We start from the raw sequence: 11,265 nt of genomic DNA, 5'->3' as shown, positions 1-11,265 counted from the left end.
TTGAGATCAAGGAAGGTACTTGTGGCTGTTTAAATTTTGGGTAGCAACGTGTGACGTCATCACAACGTTATGATGATGCCTCAAGTACACCCTTCAATCCCACCCTATGGCACCTTTGCTTTTAATTTTAGGAAAAATTACAAATAAGAAAAAAATTTCTCAAAATAATTACATTTATAAATTAAATTTATAAAGTTTATCACTGAAATGTAATTTTTTTTAAACTTGAACTGATTTGTTACTTTTTCTTAATTTTAAGATTAATTACACTTATTTCTCTTAAAACTTTTAAAAAATTACAATTAGGGTTGGTTTGGTATGTCCTAAAAAAGTGCACTTTTTGACTTATTGGTGGGTTTGGGTTGGGTTTGGGTTGGGTTTGATGTGATGTGTTAGAGAGGTGATGTGATTTAAATAAGATGATGTGACTTAAATAAGATAGTGACTTTTTGACTTTTTGACTTATTTAGATATGCCAAACTAGCCCTTAGTTTCATACTTTTTACATTACTATATTAATTTTTCTTTTAATAAGATTTAAATAACCAAAACTAATGTCGATGGTAGATTTTATACTGAAATAAATAAAAATAAATGTGCATTTCACTTTAAAAAATAAATGATAATATTATTTTTTTTATTCGTACAACTAGCAAATTATTGATAAAAAAATAAAATGATATTAAAATTAGGGAAAATCGGTCTAAGGTCGCTATCCACCTTTTAGTAATGGATTAGGTCCACAATATATTCTTTTGTAGTCTAAGGTCCCTCACCCCCCCATACCCAACAAATTAGACACAGGTGATAGAATTAAGCTTCCGGATAACAAGGTTTTGCAAAAATTATTGTTTGCTATCATCAAATCCAATAGATCAGCCGCATCATAAGCTGCTTCCTCAACTTCCTCCAGCCATTGCCCAGAATGCTTAGTTTTCCGGGTAAATTCAGGGCCAGACTAGTGTTGTTGTCATTGGAGGGCAAACTAGCAGATTGGGACGACTCTGATTGTGAAGTCACCCTTGAGTTTGATGAATTCTGTGCATCTCCACCCATGTTGAGAGAAATTGCCACTCTTGCATTCCGCAAACTCGGTGGTGGAGTCGAGCTTTTCTTCTCAGCTGTGTTGAAGGGAAACAGCACAAAAGATTGCCCTTCAAGCACTGAGAGATGTTTCCGGCGGAACTCCGGTGAACCCTAATTTCGAGGAAGACGATGTGAAATTGAGGCTTAAAGGAGAAGATGTTCAAGTCGGCGCTATGGAGGAGCGAGAATAACAAGATCAAATTTGTTTTCAAATTACAGTTCCATGCGACTCGGGTAATTCCATTTTATGTTTCTTAAATCCAATAAAAATATTTTTGTTTTGTATATGTGTACATTGAATCGAAGAGGTGTAGTCAGAGTTTGAATTCTTTGAAATTGGTGGGTTTGTAGAAGACATTTTTTAAGGCAAAGTGATTGGAAAATTGGTAATGTACCACTGTTTGTTTCCTGAGAAACATGTGATGTAAGAAAATAAAGTATAATTTTTGTTATGTGTTTATGTTTACTTCAACCAAAAAAAAAAAAAAAAAGTGATTAGGATTAGTGAAGGTGAAATGTCTCTGTTTCTTTGGGTTTTATTACTGAAATTGAAGATTCATCATGCCTATTATTTTCTTCTGTTTTGTTGATGCATTTTCTTGGTAAGCAAACAATGCATTTGGGGATCATGGTTTTTGTTTGGGTTCGGTTAAGATGCCAATCTGCATTTTAGATTGCATTTTCTGCAACCTACACCTGCTTCTACGAGGTTGGTCATCAATTTATGTCCAGAGAAATTTGGTGGATGAATCTGCAAACATCAATATCAGTTCCAGAGAAATTCAAAATTTCTCTGGAGATAAATTCAGAAGTCAGAAAAATTTGTTTAAAACGCATTCCGAGACTTGAGAGAGAGAGAAGGTGGGTTGTTGCTGATATTGGGAAGGGTTGTTGCTGATCTCTGTGCTTTACCTTGAACCACAACGGATGTAAGTGCATGTATTTGAAATTTTATCTGGATCAATTTTCTAATGTTCCCTCCCTTTCTCAAATCAGAGAAATTTCTCTGGAAAGTCAGAATTTCTCTGAACCAAATTTCTCTGTGATGTGAATTTTCTCTGGATTAATTTTCTCTGGACCAATTTTCTCTGGACTAATTTTCTCTGGACCAATTTTCTCTAGAACAACTTGAGAGACCTTAAACATGATGAAATTAGCTTACCATTTGAACAAGATGATCTTGTTCTCAGTAGCATTCTGCAGTCTCAAAAATTAGCTTCTTTCATTATCCTTAGTTTTTTGATTTCCTATAAAACCAACAGATTTTCTCTGGACATAAACTTAAGACAATGGGGAAAAACTGCAAGAGAGAAAGAGTACTAATCAATACCAAACAAAATCATGGGCATTTTGCATGCTAAAAGTAGCAGCAGATCTGAAAATTTTCTGAGAATAATTAGATTTTCCAGAGAAATTTGGACTGAAATTTCTCTGGACCAATTTTCTCTGGACTGAAATTTCTCTGCACCAATTTTCTCTGGATTGAAATTTCTCTGGACCAATTTTCTCTGGACTGAAATTTCTCTGGATCAAGGTTGAGGGACCTTAGACATTATGAAAATATTGTTGATGGACCTTAGACATCATAAAAATATTTGATGTCCTTTATGCTATAAAATCATAATATCAAGAACCTTAAAAAAAAAACCCCTTAAAATTATACACCTAAAATAATGTAACTTTGTTTTAATTTTAAATACAAACCATTAGATAACTATAGCAAGACTATTACAAATAATCCTAATTTTTTAAACATTGAACTCGTATAGATTAGCAAGACAATACGAGTTCATTTTTTAAACATTGAACTCATAATTAGATTAATATTGAACTCGTATTACAAAATCAGGATTAAACTTCATTTTTTAAACATTGAACTCATAATTAGTAATAAAAATAAAAAATTAAATGTATTTAAAGTAAAGTAAAATATGAATAACAGCTCCTTAGAATTAAACTTCATTTTTAAGAATTTGAAAATTTTTCCACCATGCCAATGTCCTTCTGTACTACCATGCCAATTTCCTTGCAACTACGTATATAGTGTCCATAAAGTTAAGGGGCGTTTTGAAGAGAGGGTTAAAAATTAATTTTTTTTATTTTTTTTATTTTTTTTATGTGAGAGATAATGTGACTAAAAAAAATTTAAAAGTTAACTTTTGTCTTTTAACTGATGTTCCCAAAAGAAGCCTAGTCTGTGATTTGTTGGACCCTACTTCAGACATTATACAATGATTAATAATTGAGTAATATTACACATATTTGCATCTTTTATTCACTAAAATCAAAGGAAGTAAGCCCAACATCAATAAATATACATAATTTATTCATTTGTGTCTAATAAATAAAAATATTTCATAAAATGTATGAGTGCTAAATATAATTAATCTATATATATATTGACATGGACAGGCCCACGAGGCATACAGCCCACGGCAAACCACCCCGAACCCATCGCTTTGGACCCATAGTATAACTTGGTTGGCAAAGCCCAGGACAACTGGAGGCCACCTGGACGTGGAGGGCCAAGGGCATTCGGACACATGACAGATGAGACACAGGCCACATCAGCAGACAAAGATCTGCAGAGTTATTGCCACAACACATCACCATTAATGCAGCCCATCACAGCATTTATTACGACAACACCTTCCCGTCGGAACAAAGCCCCCTCACCTTGAACAAGGTAAGCTACGGCACAGGCTTTCGGCGGAAATGGGGCACGTCACAAGGGACAGTGAAATGATTACCAAAGGATATAAGCAACAAGAGAAGCACAAGAAAAATGTTAAGCTTTTTATCTCTCCATCTTCTTCCCTACATTTTTCCTGTTTTCCTCTACTAATTCTCTCGCCGGAGGGTTCACTGGGGGACTGCCCCGTTCCCCTTTGGACTTGCTTGCAGGTCATTTGACGGAATCACCACCCGAAACCGGAACCTGAAGAACCTGGGCTAGCCTGACCCATCCACCAGGGACGGAGTGTATCATCAGTTGGCGCCGTCTGTGGGAAACTTTGTGGTTTATTCGTGCGCTAGTTGTGTTCACTATCGCCGGAGCCCTCTCTTCTCACCGTTACCTTTTCCTCTCACCCGCCCAGGTGTATGGTCACGACTAGGTCCATGGCTTCTCACCATAATACCACCGATCACCAAACAGACCCTTCCCATCCAAACAACCCACCACAATACATCATCGAACTTACTAACAGCATTAACCGCATCGCCGAGCAAAACCAAGCCCTGATCAGCGCCTTACTCCAAAGAAACCTCCCCGCCCCACCTCCAGACATTCCACCCAACCAAGAAAAAACCCCGGGCCACACTGCTCCACAACCCCCTGCGCCCAACCCAGAAGGTTTACAACCCCCTGCCCCTCCACATATGAGCCTACCACCTCCACCTCCACCTCCACGACCGTCAGTCGTGGCACTCGCCCCTGAGGGGGAAGCCAGCAGTGTCCAGCCTCCATTGACCGACCATGGCGACAACATTCCCCTCTGGGACGCTGAACTCCGAGCTATGAAGCTCCAACTCCAAGGGGTCATGCAGAACATTCAGCACAAGCCCTCAGTCACCGCCAACTCTCCTTTGTTGCCTCCATCCGCGACAAACCATTGCCTACCAAGTTCAAAATGCCCAACATTGACTCATTCGATGGCACAACAGACCCCGTCGACCATCTGGAAACCTACCGCACCCTCATGATCCTCCATACTTTCCCTGACGAGATCATGTGTCGAGCCTTTCCAGTGACACTAAAGGGATCAACTCGATTGTGGTTTAGCCAGTTACTGGCAGACTCCGTCTCCACCTTCCAACATCTCAGTGACTCTTTCCTGAGCCACTTCATCGGGGCCCAGCGTCAGAGACGCCCAGCCACCCAACTCCTTAACATTCGCCAGACCGAGGGGGAGTCGCTCCGCAGCTTCGTCACCCGCTTCAACACCGAGGCCCTTCAAGTAGCGGAGAATGACGACAAGGTCATCCTCACCGCCTTCATGGCCGACCTACGGTCGTCGGATTTCCTTTTCTCCTTCTCCAAAAACCCTCCAACCACCATGGCAGCCCTCCTATCCAAAGCCCAGAAGTACATGAATGCTGAAGATTCTCTGGCCGCTCGACAAGAACCCACCCCTAAAAATCCGACCCCTAGAGACAAGAGGAAAGACTCCGAACCAAGAACCGCCCAGTATAATAACCAAACACCCCACTATAATGACCGACCCCTCCGTGCCGACCGGACGACTCCGACCAGACCGCCCAGTCGGTTTGAGCGATACACACCTCTCAACTCCCCTATGGAGCACGTCCTCAATCAAATCCAACGGGACTACCCCCTCAAGTGGCCCCTACCTTCACGAAGCCCTTCTACTCGAAAAGATCAGTCCAAATACTGCCGCTTCCACCAAGACCATGGTCATACCACCGACGAGTGTGTTAACCTCAAAGATCAGATTGAGACCTTCATACGCCAGGGCCGCCTCAGCCGATTCACAGATAACCGCCCTCCACAGAGACCAAGAACTGACCTCACCAGGAACAATCACCAGCAAACACCACCCCGCAACCAAGGCCCACCTAACCAAGGCCACGATCGCCCACCACCACAGCCTCGGCCTCCTGGTAATCCCCCTCCACCAGTCGGAGAAATCCGAGTTATCTCAGGCGGCCTTGCTTGCGGGGGACCATCCCGCTCGGCTCAGAAGGCAGAACTCAGAAAAATCAGGCAGGGCTCAGACAAAGCGGTGGCGACGGTGGACCGACCTCCCAAACAGTCAAAACAATGGATCGAACCCATCACCTTCACCGACACCGACTGTGCAGGAGTCCGTTACCCACATGATGACCCCCTTGTCATTTCCGCCATCCTCTCCAACTACAAAGTCAGACGAGTCCTCGTAGACAACGGCAGCTCTTCAGACATTATCTTCCTCAATTGCTTCTGCCAGCTCAAGATTGGGGAAGAGAGCCTGTCTCCTCTCCAAACCCCTCTGGTCGGCTTCACCGGCGACCGGGTTACCTCCATCGGCTCCATCGATCTACCTATCACCATTGGCGAGCACCCGTGGCAGACCACTAAGTTGCTCACCTTCCTTGTGATCGACTGCCCCTCTGCTTACAACATCATCATCGGCCGCACAGCCCTCAACGCCTTCCAAGCCATCACATCTACATATCATCTTGCCATCAAATTTCCTACCGACCTCGGTGTCTGCACTGTCAAAGGAGAGCAGACCGTGGCCAGGGAGTGTTATGTCGCCTCACTCAAGGAAGTTAGGCTAAAAGAGGCCATGATCATCGAAGGGCTTGACGTCCGAGATGAGGACGAGCTGGTCAGAGGTGAACCTGTAGAGGAACTTATTGAAGTTAACATTGATCCCACCAACCCAATCAGAACCGCCAAGATTGGCAGCCAATTACCTGCCCAAGCCAAGGCCAACCTTACTGCTCTCCTGACCGAGCACAGAGATGTATTCGCCTGGACCCATTCTGACATGTCAGGCATCGACCCCTCCTTCATAACCCATCGCCTCAGCATTGAACCCCACTTTCGACCCCACCGCCAGAAGCAACGCACTTTCCATCCGGAGCGCAACACCCTTAGAGCCGTCGAAGTTGACAAACTCCTCGAGGCCCAATTCATCAAAAATGTGGACTATCCTAGGTGGTTGTCCAATGTGGTCCTCGTCCGCAAACACAATGGCAAATGGCGGCTCTGTGTCGACTACTCTGACCTGAACCGAGCTTGTCCCAAAGACAGCTACCCCCTTCCCCGCATAGACCTGCTGGTCGACGCCACGGCCGGTCATCAAATGCTCAGCTTCATGGATGCCTTCTTAGGGTACAACTAAATCCTGATGCACACATCTGACTAGGAGCACACATCCTTTATTACCGACCGAGGTACCTACCACTACTGTGTAATGCCGTTCGGATTGAAGAATGCTGGGGCCACTTATCAGCGGCTGGTTAACGCCGTCTTCCATCACCAAATAGGTCGGAATATGGAAGTCTACGTCGACGATATGCTAGTCAAAAGCAAATACTCCTCCGATCACCTTACTGATTTACGTGAGACCTTTGCCACCTTGCGCAAGTACCAGATGAAGCTCAACTCAGAAAAGTGCGCCTTTGGCGTAGGGTCTGGCAAATTTTTGGGCTTTATGGTCAGTCAGCGCGGCATCGAAGCTAACCCTGAGAAGATCAAGGCTTTGGTTGAGATGCAGTCGCCTAGGACGGTCAAAGAGGTTCAGAGACTCACTGGCCGAGTGGCGGCCCTCAACTGCTTTATCTCCCGTGCGACAGATAAGTGCTTGCCCTTCTTCAAAGTTCTTCGGCAGACTTTTGAATGGACAGCTGAATCCGAGGAGGCCTTCCAACAGCTAAAGCAATGCATGGCCAACCCCCCCTTCTCTCCCAAGCAATCACAGGCGAACCCCTCTTTCTCTACCTAGCAGTATCAGGAACCGCAGTGAGTGCAGCTCTCCTCCGAGAAGATGGCTCAATCCAACGACCGGTCTATTACATTAGCCGAGCTCTCAGGGGCGCGGAGCAGAACTACCCCTTGCTGGAAAAACTGTCCCTGGCCTTGGTCATTGCCTTTAGACGACTCCGCCCATACTTCCAAGCCCACTCTATAGTGGTCCTCACCGACCAGCCCCTGAAGAAAGTCATGCAGCAACCAGAACTCTCGGGTAGACTGATGCAGTGGTCCGTAGAACTCAGCCAGTTTGACATCTCTTACCGCCCTCGGACAGCAATCAAGAGGTAGGCTGTAGCTGACTTCATCATGGAGTTCACCAGGCCAACCCCAACCACTACACCTCCGCCCCTACCAGCTCCAACAGAGCCAGAAGATCCTCATTCTTGGACCCTTAACGTCGACGGTTCGTCCCGAAGAGAAGGAAGTGGTGTCGGCCTCATCCTCACCTCCCCTGAGGGCGGCTACTTCAAATGTGCCCTCCGTTTCTTGTTTGAAGCAAGCAACAATGAAGCCGAGTACGAGGCATTAATAGCAGGGCTCCACCTTGCCAGGGACATAGGGGTCAGCCACCTCCGAGTATTCAGCGACTCCCAACTCGTCGTCGGCCAGATGACGGGAGACTTTGATGCCAAGGAAAACACGATGCAAGCTTACAGGGACCTGGCACTCCCCCTTACTCGCCTCTTCAATACCTTCCACATCAGGCAAATTCCTCGGGCAGAAAACTCCAAAGCAGATGAGATGGCTCAGTTGGCCTCTGTTGACCATCCTACTCTCAGCCATGATGTCCGCGTCGAATATCTACACCACCCAGCCATTTCACCCGATCTGCAAGCTGTACAATACATTCAGAACGAACCCATCCCTTGGGCATCCGACATTCTCCTATTCCTGACCACAGGAGCACTCCCAGATGACCAGCAGCAGGCTGCCAAAGTCCGATCCCGAGCATCTAACTACGTCATTGTCGACGGTATATTGTACAAGCGCGGTTTCTCCCGGCCATATCTACGATGCCTCAATCCAGCGCAAGCAACTTATGTAATGCAGGAGATCCACGAGGGAATTTGTGGTAATCACTCAGGTGGCAGGTCCCTTGCCCAGAAGGTACTCTGTACTGGGTACTTTTGGCCAACCCTTAATCAGGATGCGACCGACTTCGTGCTCAAATGCGATAAATGTCAACGCTTCGCCAACATCCCTCATGCTCCTCCTACAGAGTTAATCACACTCTGCAGCCCTTATCCGTTTGCCAAGTGGGGGATCGACCTGGTTGGTCCGGTTCCCATCGGTCGAGGTCAGACCAAGTTCACGATCGTTGCCATTGATTACTCCACCAAGTGGGTCGAGGCTGAACCCCTTGCCACAATCACCGAGCGGAACACCACCAGGTTTATCTGGCAATCGATCATTTGCCGATTTGGCATCCCTCAAGCCATCATCTCTGACAATGGCAAACAATTCGATAACGCGAAGTACAGAAAATTTTATGCAGATCTCCAGATTCAACTGTGCTTCTCCTCCCCCGGTCACCCCCAAGCAAACGGCCAAGTTAAGGTCACCAACCGTTCCCTTCTGAAAATCATCAAAACCAAGCTCGAAGCTGCTAAAGGCCTTTGGGCTGAAGAACTACCAAATGTACTCTGGGCTTACCGAACCACTGCTCGCACTCCCACTGGTGAAACCCCTTTTCGCTTAACATATGGCGCTGAGGCGGTTATTCCGGTAGAAGTCGGTTTGCCCACTCCCAGGATTTTGCATCCGGATCTGGCCGCAGCCGAAGAACTCCACCGAACAGACTTGGACCTGGTCAAAGAGCTCAGAGAGACCGCTGCTGTCAGATTGGCTTCGTACCAGCAGAAAATGAGAACACACTACAACCGCCGAGTTCGACCACGAGAGTTCTCCGTAGGGGACCTTGTCTTACGAGAAGTGACTCTTGCCACAAAGAATCCAACCGAGGGCAAACTGGCAGCCAAATGGGAGGGGCCCTACGTTGTGAAAGCCCGACCACGACCAGGCACTTACCGACTTCAAGACATGGAAAGCCGAGACCTGCCCCATCCCTGGAATGCAGAACATTTGAAGCGTTACTACCAATAAGTCCATACTTTTGTATTGTCAACATTGTTGTATTCCCCTTTCTATACATAATGTAAATTCCGACTGGTGACCTCGGTTTTCGTAATTCAACTGTCTCTATGTGGCCCCAATAACTTTTCCACTTGCAGCACTTCAAAAGCCTCAGCCAGACTGAGCACTTCAAAAGCCTCAGCCAGACGGAGCACCTCAAAAGCCTCAGCCAAACTGGGCACTTCCCAGCCTCAGCCAGACTGAGCACTTTAAAAGCCTCGGCCAGACCTAGCACTTCAAAAGCCTCAGCCAGACTGAGCACTTTAAAAGCCTCGGCCAGACCGAGCACTTCAAAAGCCTCAGCCAGACTGAGCACTTCAAAAGCCTCGGCTAGACCGAGCACTTCAAAAGCCTCAGCCACACTGAGCACCTCAAAAGCCTCGGCCAGACCAAGCACTTCAAAAGCCTCAGCCAGACTGAGCACTTCAAAAGCCTCGGCCAGACCGAGCACTTCAAGAGCCTCAGCCACACTGAGCACTTTAAAAGCCTCGGCTACATCGAGCACTTCAAAAGCCTCGGCCAGACCAAGCACTTCAAAAGCCTCAGCCAGACCGAGCATTTCAAAGCCTTGGCCAGACCGAGCACTTCAAAGCCTAGCAGAACCACATTTTCAACACTTAGTCACATTATGAAGTTTCTTCACAGTTCCAGGACCACGTTTTTCCTAGTTAAATTCCTCACGTACTCTCACGTATTTCATTCACTAATCAGATTATTCGCCAACTATTTAGTTACAATTTGCAACCTGCCTCTTACTCTAATTTTTGAATTATCCTTTCAATTTTCATACAACTCCAATCGCACTCCGCAGGGAGGAACTTTTAACTTTCATTTTACATGATATTTTTATTGACCCAATCTTTACGACCAGTTTTTATCATAACACTTCATTCATTCTGGCAACATAAGCAAAATAAATAAAAATTCAATTGGCAACATAAGCCAAATAATCTTTGTACACAAATTCATTACAAGTAAATTCTTCATACGTTCATTCATTCATTCACTCATTTACAATGTGTTCACAAGTTCAAAAAAAAAAAAAAAACAACATAGAGCACGCCCAGCTTTCCTTCCCCTTGGCTATTCCTCCTCGCTAGATGCCAGATCCTCTTCTTCAATACCTTCGTCCAGGGGGGTTTGGGCCACATCATCTTCCCCTATCGTCACACTACTAAGGTCCAAGTGTGGGAACAGCTCTTCAGCTCTGCGCTTGAACATTTTCCAACCGCTGTCCCAGAACTCGGCCATTTCGTGCTTATAGAAATCTGACTGCTGGAAGCTTTCAATCACCTCTGTCTCTGTCCTACCTCCAGCAGTCTTCCTTGATGGGCCCACCCCCTCGACTCTTGACCAGCTAGACTCCTAGCGACAGCGGCATCCACCACCATCTGAAATTCGGAGGACCCCTTATATTGCTCCACTGCTGCGACGCACAGATCAGGGTAGGCTGCCTTTTCAGACGCCGCATTCGCCCTCTCCTCGTCCAGCTCTCTTTGCAGGGCCCCCCTTTCAGCCACCGCCGTCGCCCTCTCCTCCTCCACCCCCTTCTTCAGACTCTC

The 11,265-nt window shown here is 45.8% G+C and overlaps 1 protein-coding gene across 1 annotated transcript; it reads left to right on the top strand.

The window, feature by feature from the left end:
- The first annotated feature begins 8,179 nt into the window (after positions 1 to 8,179).
- Positions 8,180 to 10,471, top strand: LOC145796406 (uncharacterized). The gene is made up of 2 exons (XM_082881503.1): positions 8,180 to 8,677; positions 10,415 to 10,471. The coding sequence occupies exons 1-2, from the start codon at positions 8,180 to 8,182 to the stop codon at positions 10,469 to 10,471; spliced, it is 555 nt and encodes a 184-aa protein (XP_082737629.1).
- The last annotated feature ends 794 nt before the right edge of the window (positions 10,472 to 11,265 follow it).

The sequence above is a fragment of the Camellia sinensis genome, chromosome 7 (genome assembly GCF_055761805.1).
Source record: "Camellia sinensis isolate YWXY chromosome 7, ASM5576180v1, whole genome shotgun sequence".
In the NCBI taxonomy this organism is placed as follows: Eukaryota; Viridiplantae; Streptophyta; class Magnoliopsida; order Ericales; family Theaceae; genus Camellia; species Camellia sinensis.
This window is presented reverse-complemented; position numbering and strand designations above follow the sequence as displayed.